The 15000-nt window shown below is 46.3% G+C and overlaps 1 protein-coding gene across 1 annotated transcript in view; it reads left to right on the top strand.

Moving 5' to 3' along the window:
• The first annotated feature begins 7389 nt into the window (after window positions 1-7389).
• Window positions 7390-15000, top strand: part of LOC139402863 (uncharacterized) — a 44704-nt gene continuing 37093 nt past the window's right edge. Inside the window, exons 1-2 of the mRNA XM_071146758.1 lie at window positions 7390-8077; window positions 10937-13035. Coding sequence (XP_071002859.1) covers window positions 10960-13035 — 2076 coding nt within the window. The 5' untranslated portion in view covers window positions 7390-8077; window positions 10937-10959. The remainder of the gene's footprint in view (window positions 8078-10936; window positions 13036-15000) is intronic.

The raw sequence follows: 15000 nt of genomic DNA, 5'->3' as shown, positions 1-15000 counted from the left end.
ATCAGGAAAATGTAAGAGTTTTGGCGCCACCTGCTGACAATTTAAAGTAATGATCTCTCTGCAAAGAGGTGAGTTTATGAAGAAAGAGTTTCTCTCTCTGTCGCCCTCTAAGGCCAGTCTGTGTCATGGTAACGCTGCTCCCTGTACCACAACGGTGAATCTTTTGTCAGATGAAAAATCATTGTTACACTCAGCAAGACGCCTGTCACCGGTTGTCCTTTATTCCTCTTCTCTCTTACTGTCTCTCCTTCCATGCATCCTGACCAGCAAAAACTCCAGGCCCCAAAAACACAGACATTGACGTTTCTATAATATGTTACCCATGTGGCGTCAAACCTACAACCATGGCTTTGTACACTACAGACCCTGGTGTTGTAACACTACAGACCCCAGTGATGTAACACTACAGACCCCAGTGATGTAACACTACAGACCCCAGTGTTGTAACACTACAGACCCTAGTGTTGTAACACTACAGACCCTGGTGTTGTAACACTACAGACCCCAGTGATGTAACACTACAGACCCCAGTGTTGTAACACTACAGACCCTGGTGTTGTAACACTACAGACCCCAGTGATGTAACACTACAGACCCCAGTGTTGTAACAATACAGACCCTGGTGTTGTACACTACAGACACCAGTGATGTAACACTACAGACCCTGGTGATGTAACACTACAGACCCCAGTGATGTAACACTACAGACCCTGGTGTTGTACACTACAGACACCAGTGATGTAACACTACAGACCCTGGTGTTGTAACACTACAGACCCCAGTGATGTAACACTACAGACCCTGGTGTTGTACACTACAGACACCAGTGATGTAACACTACAGACCCCAGTGATGTAACACTACAGATCCTGGTGTGGTAACACTACAGACCCTGGTGTGGTAACACTACAGACCCCAGTGATGTAACACTACAGATCCTGGTGTGGTAACACTACAGACCCTGGTTTATCCAACTGAGCTATTTGAACCTCCGTCTGTAACCTCTCTAGTGTCTTGCTAAGTTTTCCTGACCTGTCCGCTTCCTGTGTGGGTTGGAATGCAGATTCATTTCCTGAGAAAGAAGAAAAGAAAAGAAAAGAAAAGAAGAAAGAAAGAAAGAAAGAAAGAAAGAAGGAAAGAAAGAAAGAAAGAAAGAAAGAAAGAAAGAAAGAAAGAAAGAAAGAAAGAAAGAAAGATAGGAGGATAGAAGGAAAGAAGGAAAGAAAGAAAGAATGATAGGAGGATAGAAGGAAAGAAGGAAAGAAAGAAAGAAAGAAAGAAAGAAGGATAGGAGGATAGAAGGAAAGAAGGAAAGAAAGAAAGAATGATAGGAGGATAGAAGGAAAGAAGGAAAGAAAGAAAGAAAGAAAGAAGGTTAGGAGGATAGAAGGAAAGAAGGAAAGAAAGAAAGAATGATAGGAGGATAGAAGGAAAGAAGGAAAGAAAGAAAGAATGATAGGAGGATAGAAGGAAAGAAGGAAAGAAAGAAAGAAAGAAAGAATGATAGGAGGATAGAAGGAAAGAAGGAAAGAAAGAAAGAATGATAGAAGGAAAGAAAGAAAGAAAGAATGAAAGTAAGCCAGGACCAGGAGATCTCAAGGCTAGAGATACATTTAGCTGAGTTCATCTTATCCACTTTCCCCTTCTTGCCATGAACCAGGGAACAATCAGACACGTATACCTGATGAACATGCTTCAGTGAAGGACTAGAATTCCTCACGTAGTCTCACAGCCCAAAGTATTTAGATTTCTGTTCTATCGTTGGAAAGCTGAACAGGCACAATTCAAGAGTGGAACCATTCATACCATTCTATACAATCTAGCTCTGTGTCTAAAGTGAGGTGAGTGGGGGCACCTGTTTTATTATTGACAGAAGTGGGGGCACATGTAGACTGTGGTCCAGTGGAGGCTGCTGAGGGGAGGGCGGCTCATAATAATGGTTGGAATGGTATCCCTATCAACCATATGGAAACCACATCGTTGATGTGTTTGATACGATTCCATTGACTCCATTCCAGCCATTATTATCAGTCGTCCTCCCCTCAGCAGCCTTCCAGCCTCCACTGCTGCGCACACACACACACACACACACACACACACACACACACACACACACACACACACACACACACACACACACACACACACACACACACACACACACACACACACACACACATACATACACACATACATACACTCTCCCCTTCATGCATCCTACTGCTGTAGAGGTATGTGTGGAATTCCCACAAAACATCTGACAAGCGAAGATGAGTGCATCACCGTCCCATCCAACATGTTTACTATCAGCCATCTGCCTCCGTCCCATCCAACATGTATACCATCAGCCATCTGCCTCCGTCCCATCCAACATGTATACCATCAGCCATCTGCCTCCGTCCCATCTGCCTCCGCCTCCCATCCAACATGTATACCACAAGCAACATGCAGCCTGCCTCCGTCCCATCCAACATGCCCCTGCCTCCGTCACAAGCAACATGCTCAGCCCCTCCCATCTCCCCCTGAATCTCTGTCTCCAGTATTTCCTGCTGATGCTGCTGTGGCAACCGTATCCAAGGAAAACAGTCCTTTCCTGGCTGTCTGCTGGAGGCGACCAATGCCAGCACAGCCGGTGTCCAGCGTCAGTGTTGTTTCATCCAGGGAGCTCTCGTCATCACCAAGTCCCAGACTCTGGCCCCAGACTCTACAGCCAATAAACTACAGGAGGAGACAACAGGGTGTGTTCACTAGGAACCAAACAGAGCCAAACAGTACGAAACGGAACCAAATAGGGAGGGACCTAGATAAATTAGTCCAACAGAAAATCTTGTTTTCTTTGTAAAACTTTTTCCATTTGGAATAAACTATTTCCGTTGCAAAACGTTTTGGACTAATGATTACGGATTCTTACGGATTCGTTGACATCCATTGCGACATGCTGCTACAAAACGTACTGAATGGGAGGCTTCAGCAGAAAGCCCCATATGTACTGGAAGCCAAGGAGGGCAAGCGGCATCCAGGACAGAGAATGCATAGACCTTTAATAACCCTGTCAGTCCCACGCCAGAATCTGCATATTTGAGGGCGTGTACAACCCTCATGTTTAGTGATTCACCATTTCCTTTTCAGAGGAGACACTTTTATCCAACGCGTCTTACCTGACAGTGAATGCATAGACTTTTAAGTGCATTTCATCCCTGCAGGAGTTGAACCCACAGCCTGCAGATGCTGAGCCACACAGGACCGACTACTGTAAACCGAGTTTGTCTCCTGCATGTGTAACTCTGCTCTGCTTTTGGTTCTGAGACTGAGACAAGGTGTTCTTTGTGAATCAGTTGACCTTTGAAAACAAACAGTCAGTCCGTCTCCAGAGATGGAGTCCAGGGTTGGATGCCAATGAGGTCAAATATTGCCAATAGCTCTGTGTGTGTGTGTGTGTGTGTGTGTGTGTGTGTGTGTGTGTGTGTGTGTGTGTGTGTGTGTGTGTGTGTGTGAGACTGCTCTTCAGTTAATATTCACATGTGTATCAGTGTATGTTTGTGTAACAGAGTTTGTCCCTACATGGCTGATTTAGGATGCAATCTGACGTACACGACCACACTAATGTATCCACTGAGCAGCGTCATAACCACTAGCCTATAAACCCTGCTTTAGTTGGTCTGAGGGCAACAAGCTGTCTGTACATGTGAACAGTGTGTGTGTGTGTGTGTGTGTGTGTGTGTGTGTGTGCGTGTGTGTGTGTGTGCGTGTGTGTGTGTGTGCGTGTGTGCGTGTGCATTTGTGTGTGTGTGCGTGTCTGTGAGTGAGTCAGTGCGTACAGTGTATGTCTGCACACCACTCTCTTGCCCAGGTGCGTGTGTCTGCATGCTTCTGTGAGAGCCAGTTAACACAAATAGAGGCCAGCTGTTGCCACAAAGCTTTGTCCAAACCCATGTAGAAGACGTGCCTTGGATTCATGTTCAGCTCTCAGAACAGGACGTTAACTGCATTGTGCTTAAAGAAGTGTTAAATGTCATACAATGTTGGTTAGTGTGTAAGTACAATAATAACACACTCGGATGATAAAATCCATTTTATTCGTGTCCAGACGAACTTGTTTACCCTTGAATGCAAGAGCACGCGTGCACACACACACACACACACACACACACACACACACACACACACACACACACACACACTAAAGTCCTCTCTCCAGGCCCATGCACACAAAAACAGACATCCCAGAGAGAAGATAGCATGGATTATTTCAGCCTGGAAATGATTATGCTCTGTATCACTAGTAACTCGGACTTCCTGTTTCCCACGGTTGCCGGGAGTCTGACTATCAGCCGTAACCGACGGTCAAGACCCCCCTTGCATTGACTTCCTCCAACACAAGCATAGATACAGTCAGTCACATTACATTACATTACATTACAGTACAATGCTGTGTCACTCAAAGACACACACTTGGTTGAACAGTTTCAGACATCTATGAGCTATGTGTATTATGGGAGATGCCATAGGTATTCGTAGTGTATGTTTTAAGATTCTTTGGAAAAAGTGAATGAAATGATCATGGTTTGGGTTGTAGATGTATTTTTTTTGATCTACCCTTTAATCTGAGTGTACTTTCACAAGTGTCAAATGTTATTACAGCCTCTGCTAACTACTGGTCATGTACCGTACCGTTGAGTTTGGCCTACAAACACCACAGCAAAACGTTCTCAAAGCATGCTTTGTAAAAGTGAGAACTCGATTGGCCCAGTTTTGGTAGGGATGTGGATATTCATTTTTTATTTTATTTTATTTATCACCCACATTTTCCTACAAGGGCTAGGCTAACTCTGCTTGTCCTACAGTGCTCACGATTTAGACTGGAATTTTTCCAATAATAAACTACATCAGCTAAGAATTTGAGACTGTTTCCTTTGGGCCCTCTGTGCGCCACTTAAGAAGCAGAGAGGAGACGAGTGGGGGAATATAGGAGGCATCATGAATGGGGCTTTCTTCACCCTTTCCACCCCTCCCATGTGACCTAGCGGGAGGTCACATGACTGATGATCTCAGAATGTGTCCCTCCTCATCTTTCAGGAATAAATGGGGAAAAGTTGGTCCGTAGGTAGTGACTCATCTAGGATAAACACACACTCTCACACACTGTAACAAATGACACACACACACACACAGTCAGATATCCAAATATCCACTCAGTCATTTCCGATGATCCTCAGAACCACTGCAACATTGCGCTGGCCTCTCCACTTCACTAACCAGCCATAACTACACGCTAGTTACCATCACCATGCTAGTTACATCACCACGCTAGTTACGTGACCACGCTAGTTACCATCACCACGCTAGTTACCGTCACCACGCTAGTTACACTAACCACGCTAGTAACCATCAGCACGCTAGTTACCGTCAACACGCTAGTTACCGTCATCACGCTAGCTCTGTGATGAGTGCTAGTTACCGTCATCACGCTAGCTCTGTGATGAGTGCTAGTTACCTTCATCACGCTAGCTCTGTGATGAGTGCTAGTTACCTTCATCACGCTAGTTACCGTCATCACGCTAGCTCTGTGATGAGTGCTAGTTACCTTCATCACGCTAGTTACCGTCATCACGCTAGTAACCATCAGCACGCTAGTTACCGTCACCACACTAGTTACCGTCATCACGCTAGCTCTGTGATGAGTGCTAGTTACCTTCATCACGCTAGTTACCGTCATCACACTAGCTTTGTTATTAGTGCTAGGTCCTGTGACCAGTGCACCAAGCACATGCTGTGACGACAAATTTAACCTTGTATCCCCGACCATCTGTGTGTCTGTCATCACTGTCTGGCCAAGTTGCAAAGTCAGAATCCCTGTCTAAAATCTGATTTTAAACCTTAACCCTAATCTTAACCACACTGCTAACTTTATGCCTAACCCTAAACTTAAAAAAGATACATGTATGTTTATATAAATGTACATTTTTACTTTGCAGCTTAACCATGTAGTGGGAACCCTATGTGTCCCCTGAGACCCAAAATGGTGGGTCAGAAATAGGACAGCTTGAGTTTCCCACAGAGAGTTCTAAAAAACAGAGTCAAGTTCTCCCCCAGGCCCCAGAGCCTCCCCTACTCCCATCTGGATGACCCAGAAGAGGAAGAGGGGGCACAAGGGTGAAAATAGTTTTTTGTTGATGTTGGTGGGGGAGTTGTCAATTTTTCCCTTGTTCCATTATCTGTTTTTGCTATAGCAACTGCTACCCTCAGGTCCATACTTCTAAAACCCAACAGAAAACAGTCATAGACGTTATCATCAAGAACCAAGGGACTGTGAATGGAAATGGTGGAATTGGAATGACAGGTATGTTAGCCAGCTGAGACTGTAAGAGTCTGTGTGTAAAACAAACACATTTCCTATGGTCGGTCTTTTCATTCTGATGGTTTGAAGCACAAAGACCATATCTCCTGGTTGTAAGTCAGGCTTGATTGGGCCTGTGAGACCCTTACAGAGGGTGGGGGGAGACCATGCCTGGGTGTGGAGTTCTGCATTGCCTTTTACAACCCCTCAGTGCTTTACAGGACTACAGCCTACAGAGCTCCCCCAAAGTTACAACAACTAAACGGAGAGTTCCCATGTTTTTTGGTTTGGTAAGAGATGCCGTTTTTGATTTCGCTTGAGATATTCTCACCATGAAGCTCTGATATCAGAGCCTATGTATTTCAAGTGTTGGTAGCATTCCCAACAAATGACATGTCTATATTAGGGAATGAATGGTCGGCACTCAAAAATGCGGTAAGATGTTTTGCTTTGAAGACTTCCTAAAAACACAGTGATTCTGAAGTCAAACTACCACTTTGCCCAGATGTGTCCTGTAAAGAAAAGGCACACAGCTCGTAGGCAGCAAAGTTAGCAGTTCTCGCACAGAGTGGCATATTCTCCAGGAATGTCTGTAAACAAGTCATGCTTTTTAATGTCTTTTTTTGGGCAGGTCGAGATGTTTGTGCAAGGATGCTTGTACTGTTACAGGGTGACATGTGAAAAAAGAAAACCTCTCAGAAAGCCCTGCCAAAACATTACTGCAATCTCACTTGGCCCAAGGCCTGAGTTTTCACAGTGGTCTGTCTGTTACTAATCAAAACCAACTGGAGGGAGTCTTTCCCAGCTTAAGGAGATAGAGTGTGTGTGTGAGAGAGAGAGAGAGAGAGAGAGAGAGAGAGAGAGAGAGAGAGAGAGTGTGACTTGAGAGAGGGAGGGTGATTTGAGAGGAAGTTGTCTTAACTCTGTGAAAGGAGGAGTAAGAAAGTAGGATAAACAGCTGAGAGGATCTGGTTGGCGTGGAGAGCCTTGGAGGAGCTGTGAGAGAACCAGGGAGAAAGACAGTGTATAGGATGTGACTAAGATTCCCTGTCAAACCAGCCAGGAGGCGGAGAAGAGAAGAGGTGGGATTGGACAGAGGGAGAGGAGGAGAGTGAGAGAACCCCCTCCCCCCACTCCACCCCATTCCACCCCACCCATTCTCCAGTCGTTCAGCGTCAGTGAAACCCCTAATGTGATCAAGATGGAAGCTCAAGCTATCTTTGGACTTTGTACCGTGCTCCGGATTTTCGGTTGGCTCCGGGGGCTCCCTGCTCTCTGCTCCCAGAAAGGGGTAAAGTCAGCAATGGATTTGATTTGAATCCGCAAACCCTGAGAGCATTCCTCGGAACCGGGAATTAGGACCGATATCTCAGGAAAAGGGGGATTCGTTCCTTGAGAAAGGCTTGTAGGATTGGATTTGTCTGTCCTCTGACTTTGATGGATGGCTAACTCTTCAACCCCATAGTGTTTATCCTCTGTTATCTTCTGTTATTCAGTCTTATGTGTGGGACTGCGACAGTACCCCTCTGTATTCTGGTGGAGTATTGACAGTGACGCAACTCATCCAGGCACGTTGTGTGAAGTGGCACACGGATTACGCTAATTGAGTACATTTAACTTCTGTGTGAGAAGTTGTAATAAGTACACAGTGCCCTCCCTAACTCATGGGCCAGTTGACGTCAGAGGAGGAAGTCACACCGGGTCACCCTCCATCCAACAGCAGTCCTGTGGATGCTTAAGGTATAGACCGACTAGAGTCTAGAGTCTGACTAGAATTGTGTTTTGAGGCTTCCTCTGGCAGCTTTCCCCCTAATAGAAGCATACACACACACACCTTTTCTACTGGTAATAGAATATTCACAGCTCAAACGTCACTCCAAGATCAAGGCAGTCAAAATGAACAGTCCCTGAAAAGAGATGATGATTAACATGGTAATCTGATGCTCCAGTTGTTGAGGCCAGAGGACAGATGTACAGACGTAGGAAGTGTTTCCCATTCAGTGCAGATGGTGGATGAGCGATATGATCTCCTAGCAACCGCCTTCACAACCGTTCCATTACGTCTGTCAGTGGGGGTCTTCAGAGAACCATACAACGGCCGGCTGGCAATAATATACGCAGATATTGGGTTGATTACAAATTTCACCCTATTCCCTATATAGTGCACTACCAGATCCCTATGGGCCCTGGTCAGAAGTAGTGCACTACATAGGAAATAGGATGTCAAACCGAAGTCTTTCAAAATGTTGTTGTCTCCAATATAAAGCAAAGACTATATTGTGACATGATTTATGGAAGATATGCTTCTTTTATTTGTTTAATGGGCAACTTCATCAGCTTTTGATAGATTGACACAATGTTTTAAAGAATCCTCCATTGTAATCCTTCCTTCTTATCACTTCTGTCGTAATGGTGCCAATTACCTTTCTTCTTTCACAGGAGTGGTTGCTTATGTTACTGTGCTGCTCCATAGTGGAGGCTGTCTGTCTGTCTGTGTGCATGTCCCTGTCTGTTTCTCTCTCTCTCTCTCTGCCTGTCTGCCTTTCTGCCTGTCTCCTCCATCACTGAGGTACGACAGAGGCCAACAACATTGTCCCATCAAAGTAAACAATTATTTAAGATGAGGGTTAAGGTTAACATTTCAGTGAAGTGGTTAAGCCACTTGGCAAAAAACAAAAACTGTGTTCCGGATTTATTATTGTGTTTATTATGTAGGCCCTTCAGGCAGCCTCTTCCCCTCTGACATTCCCAGACAGTGAATGTGGCTATCCAGAGGCTCTCAGCAAGAGACACACAAACACACACAGACACATTCACAAGCTGGATGGTGAGACACACTAATAGTTCTGTTATGAATGGGTTCGAGTCATGTGAGGCACAGTGGTTTCTTGACGACCTCGTCCCCGATGTGGACAAATTGCCCCGGGGCGTTGTTGGTCCTCTTCTTCTGTCATACTCATATAATCCTTGACTAGACTTCATGGTGGAAATCTTCTGCCAAAATGTTTAGCCATAGGTGAAAGGGGTATGTATGGAGGCTTCCCAGCTCTTTAATGTGTACACATGTAGGATATTAATCTGATCACCCTGTTCCAGGAGAACTGTCCTGCATTGCAGGAAATGTAAAACTTGTAGTGTATTTGATGTTTAAAAAGGCTTCTGAAGTATGTAATTTCCACTTTGAGATTTCAGACTTGATTTTCCCTTATGAAAAATGTATCAACCCCTTCCAAAGATATCAATGAATTATGAACCACATAATAATTCACATTTCCTGTTCCTGTTATTTTCCTGATGTAGAAAACTGTCTCAAATGAATATCCTACATCTGTACAGTGCTTGATAGGGACTGTCTCAGTGTAATGTGTGTCCAATGTTTACAGTTTGAACTCGGGTTCACTGTCTTGTCTGGGAATGTTGAAATTAGCAACTCTTTTCTCTTAACCAGTCGCATGTAAAAAATAAAAAAAATTAAAACTGGAAAAACTCTCAGCACACTTCCAGTCAGATGCAAATGTCTTTTAATAATAGTGAGAAAATAAAAGCAAACCACTGTCTGAGAACTTGGTTTACCAGAAGTGGAAAGATGCTCTATACTGGCTCATAGTAGCCATTGCAGTATTACACTATTCTGTTTTGTAATGTTAAAATCCTGTAAGGTTCATGATTGTTCCATGTATGCTTGACATGGGGTTCATGGCCTCCCGGGTGCCGCAGTGGTTAAGGGTGCTGTACTGCAGCGCCAGCTGTGCCATCAGAGTCCCTGGGTTCGCGCCCAGGCTCTGTCGTAACCGGCTGCGACCGGGAGGTCCGTGGGGCGACGCACAATTGGCCTAGCGTCGTCCGGGTTAGGGAGGGCTTGGTCGGTAGGGATGTCCTTGTCTCATCGCGCACCAGCGACTCCTGTGGCGGGCCGGGCGCAGTGCACGGTGTAGCCTCCGACACATTGGTGCGGCTGGCTTCCGGGTTGGATGCGTGCTGTGTTAAGAAGCAGTGCTGCTGGTTGGGTTGTGTATCGGAGGACGTATGACTTTCAACCTTCGTCTCTCCCGAGCCCGTACGGGAGTTGTAGCGATGAGACAAGATAGTAGCTACTACAACAATTGGATACCATAAAATTGGGGAGAAAAAGGGGTAAAAATTCAAAAAGACATGGGGTTCATAACTATAGCAGTTCATGTCAGCTTGGGTTCACAACTATAGCAGTAACCTGCATTCATGTCAGCTTGGGTTCACAACTATAGCAGTAACCTGGGTCCATGTCAGCATACACAGACAACTCAGTTTATAATATCGCTCCTTCCTAAAGTTTGCTAACCCCATAACCTGAGTATCCCATAACCTGAATATCCCATAACCTGAGTAACTCATAACCTGAGTATCCCATAACCTGAATATCCCATAACCTGAGTAACCCATAACCTGATAACCTGAGTAACTGATAACCTGAGTAACCCATAACCTGAGTATCCCATAACCTGAGTAACTGATAACCTGAGTAACTCATAACCTGAGTAACCCATAACCTGACTAACCCATAACTTGAGTAACTGATAACCTGAGTAACTGATTCCCACCCCCTCTCTTTCTCTCTTACAGGAAGCTCAATAGAACTGCACCTTATGGTCCGCCATTTTGGTTCTACATCTTTAAAGGGCTCTATGGTTAGCAGTGGGAGTCCGCCAACCATGCTTGTCGCCATACGGAAAAGAAGTTGGGAGGATCACGTGACTCACCGCTCCGGGTTACAGTACAGCTATGACGACCTGGACCTGGTCTGTTGCCATGGCGTCAGTGGCGACGGGCCTCGGCTGGCATCTGAGGGGTCCAAGCAGGGGCGCAGGGAACGATGTGCCTCCATGCCGGAGTGCTGTCACCGGCCACGCCCCGATGGCCTCAACAATGGGCCGGGTCACACGTTGGAGTTTGTGACCTCAGTCAACGTGGAGGACAACGGCGATCACTCTGAGCCGGGGCACGTGATGTCAGCAGGCGACTTTGATTCAACTGTTGTCCCTGTGTTCCAGGCTGAGCTGGTAGACGGCTCTGATGTGACTGTTGATGATGATGACCTCACCGGGAGGCTGACGGAGTCTGAACCTGGAGGAATGCCGGACGCTGGTGAGGACTCAGTTGGCAGCCAATCTCACTGTGACCTGGGCAATGGGATTCTTCAGCCAAAGCCAAACATCATCTGCACTGCAGACAACAGTCATGAGGATGACATTGAGGATGGCACCGATGATAACGAGCATCCCAACGTTGTTGACGACCGTGTTGCAATCACTGTTCAATCTGTCTCTGTTGACGAAGGACAAAGGGTCTCTATCTGTCCGGACAATGGATTTTCACTGGCCTTTTCTGTTGGTGAGAAAACTGGCAGGCATCCAGAACTCCTGGGGACAATGGCCAACCATACAGACGGTCAGGTTGGACTTCCAGAACCCTTAGTGGACACACAGACCCAGTCTCCTCATACTGAAGTTGAACCACGAGAGGACCTCTCCACCTTGGATGAAAGCAACATTACTGACCCGGGTAAAAGAACAGGAGTAATACAGCCAGCGGCCATTTTGGATTCTTCAAACAAACCAGAGTGCAATAGTGATGTAATATCAGATGTTAACGTGGAGATCTTGGAGGCTCCTGTTGCAGACGTTATGGAGGGGGAAGCTATGGGGGAAGACGTTATGATTAAAGCCTTAGAATGGAAGGCTGAGGATGGTGTTGACGGATTGAATGTTCAGAGGAAAATGTATGAAAGCCGTGATAAATTTGACCAGATTCTGAGGGTGCAACATGCTGTGTCAGTGGACGGCAGACAAACAGAACAAGAGCGGCATGATAGCATGAGGACTAATGATGGTTGTGAAATAGCTCAGGTCCAGACAGTGTTGAGAAAGGAGGATGTTAACATGGTGGAGATGGAAGGGTCCCAAGGAGAGGAAATGGCTCTGGAAATTGGCAGGGAGAAAACCCCTGAGGATAAGGCAAGTGTGGAGTCTGTGCATGCTTTGTGTGTCACAGTGCAACGTTCCGAGGACCTGGACAGACGCCCATTAGCTGAACAGCAGAATCTTGAAAGTTTAAAAATGGACGGAATACAGGAACGGACTACCGTAGAGGACACAGATCATCCAATGATACAGGTGCGTTCTGATGACCTCACAGTGGAGAATACGAATGGCGGATTGAGGTCCAAAGATTCAACGTGTTCCGAAGAACTAACCTTGGCTGTAACAGCCCAAGGACAGCACAGCGATGGTGGCTCAAAGCTGGACACCATCCATGAGATTAACCAATCCGAAGCAGAGGACGACTCAGTCCCACTGGGGAGACAAGGGGTTTCAGTCATGGGTATATCCACCTCTCCAGCAGCCAGGCTGCCCAATATGGACACTCTCAGTCAACCAACGTGTCCTAAGGAGGCAAATGAGCCCTTGCTGGAGAGATGCCATGGCAACCAAGCCCCTGTTAAACAATTAGGTGAGTCACCTGTTTTAGAGGCAGCCTACGGTCAGAAAGAACAGGACAGGCCCGGTGATACACAAGCTGTAACGGAGGCTATTGAGGAAGTAGCGCATCCAGGAAACCACGGCAACACTCACCTTGGCGACAAGGCTTCAGACGTGAAGCGAGAGGCCAAATGCGGGGATGACAAGGGGGAGGACCATGTGGTGAAACTTCGTGCTAGAAAGGTAAGCTATAAATTCAGTTCTCCATTGCATGGGGGTCAGGCTTTGCTGGTGTGTGTGTGTGTGTGTGTGTGTGTGTGTGTGTGTGTGTGTGTGTGTGTGTGTGTGTGTGTGTGTGTGTGTGTGTGTGTGTGTGTGCGTGTGTGTGTGTGTGGGGGGGGGGGGGGGGGGGGGGTGAGGGGGAGTCTGTGCGAGTGTGTCTGGAAGTGTCCGTGTGTACACACACTATGTTCCGTATTTTGCTGTTGTTTATGAGTGTGTGCTGAGTAGTACTGCACTATGTAGTCCCTATCTTACTGTCAGTTATTGGGCGGTGGTGAACGTTAAGCCCAGCACACAAATCACTATGTCCCGCGCTGTGCCTGGCGTGCCTCTCGGAAAACAATGACTTCACTTTCACATGCCTACCCATCTGTGACTACATTTGGGGATCTGTAAAATGTTCTACACTTTCCCAATGTCTTGCTGCAAAACAAGTTCCTATAAGGGCATGGAAGTTGTGTGTGAGGGCATTGGAAACACATAGCCAGAGACGGAGTGGCCATAGGGCAATTCTGGCAAATGCCAGATGGGCTGGACCATCTTTGGCTCAGTGGATCTAAAGATTTTTGGGCTAATATGTGGAAAGAAATGGTCTAGTGTGGTGACCTCAATGCCCGGGCCGATATCTGGTCCCAGTCCACCCCTGCACACAGCGCTGGGTGGCAGTAGCTACAGCAGCCAGAACAGCCTTAGCTTAGCATCCCTGAGGTGAAAGACTCAAACCGCACTGAGCCAAATACCTCACACACTGTTTATACACCATTAACCTTAGTGCTAGCTAGCCTGTCAAATACCTTGCACTGTTACACCATTATCCACGGTACTAGCTCGCCCTGTCAATTGCCAAATACCTTGCACTGTTTATACACCATTATCCAAAGTGCTAGCCTGTCTGGAACTACCTAAGGCTGTTAGTACATAGTTAGCGGTAGTGCCAGCCTGATGGCAACAACCAAATATCAAATACCTGAGACGGCTAATCTACTATTAGCTGTAGTGCTAGCCCTTAGCGAACAACCACAACCGAACCTTATTTACAGAGTCGTTAGGCCTATTTACGAGTCTCCTTGTATTTAAGTAGGCACATTGGAGAGGGACTCCGCCCAAGCACAACACTCATGCCACGTACTAGGCTCCTTCCAGAACATACTGTGTGCTCTTTGCTGTTGTGGTTGTCGCTCGCCTTGCCACAACATCAAGCCATTTCACCGTACATATGGTGAAACACCTACGTAGTTAGTGGTCAGAGATGTGACATTTTGTAAACGGATGTAGTCCCTGATGGCCTCTAAAGAGAGAGGTTTATTGCCTTGTTGAATGAGTAATGGGTGTAGTCTTTAACTGTCCTCATCTAAATGATGATGCCCAATGCGTTGACACTGATGATGTCCTCCAGTGCAATCTGCAGTCAAAAGGCTGTGAAATTGCATAATGCCTCTCGACTTGATGTGGCGTTGCTTCAACATAATCTCACGTTTGCGTAGCATTTTTCAGTGCCAAAACCATCCCAAAGCCTGTGAGGTCACTGTCCTCAGAAAACATAGAAAACCCGTGAGGCGTTTATTGTGGACGTCTCCGGTTTCAATCTGCGACTGAAAATAATTCCGCTGTGATTTAAAGGTGGGGAGGTTGTAAAGACAATCTATTTGTCATGTGGGAAAGAGTTGTCTGACGTTACCACAGCGTGTGAGTGCTTTTGCACTGCGTCCGGCCAATTTACTTCACAAATATGCACTGGAGCAGGTCAGTTAGAGAAGCTCCAGGTCTGACTCAGGGTTTCCTCTCTCTCTCTCTCTCTCTCGCTCTCTCTCTCTCTCTCACTCCCTCTCTCTCTCTCTCGCTCCACGTCATCCTTCTCCTAGGCAATTGAGGCATATAACGGATCCAATATATCAGTGTCCTCAGTGTATATCAGTGTGAACGAGA

This window comes from Oncorhynchus clarkii, unplaced genomic scaffold (assembly GCF_045791955.1).
Source record: "Oncorhynchus clarkii lewisi isolate Uvic-CL-2024 unplaced genomic scaffold, UVic_Ocla_1.0 unplaced_contig_2102_pilon_pilon, whole genome shotgun sequence".
Taxonomy (NCBI): domain Eukaryota; kingdom Metazoa; phylum Chordata; class Actinopteri; order Salmoniformes; family Salmonidae; genus Oncorhynchus; species Oncorhynchus clarkii.
Note: the sequence above shows the minus strand (reverse complement) of the source record. Positions and strands in the feature narration are given on the sequence as shown.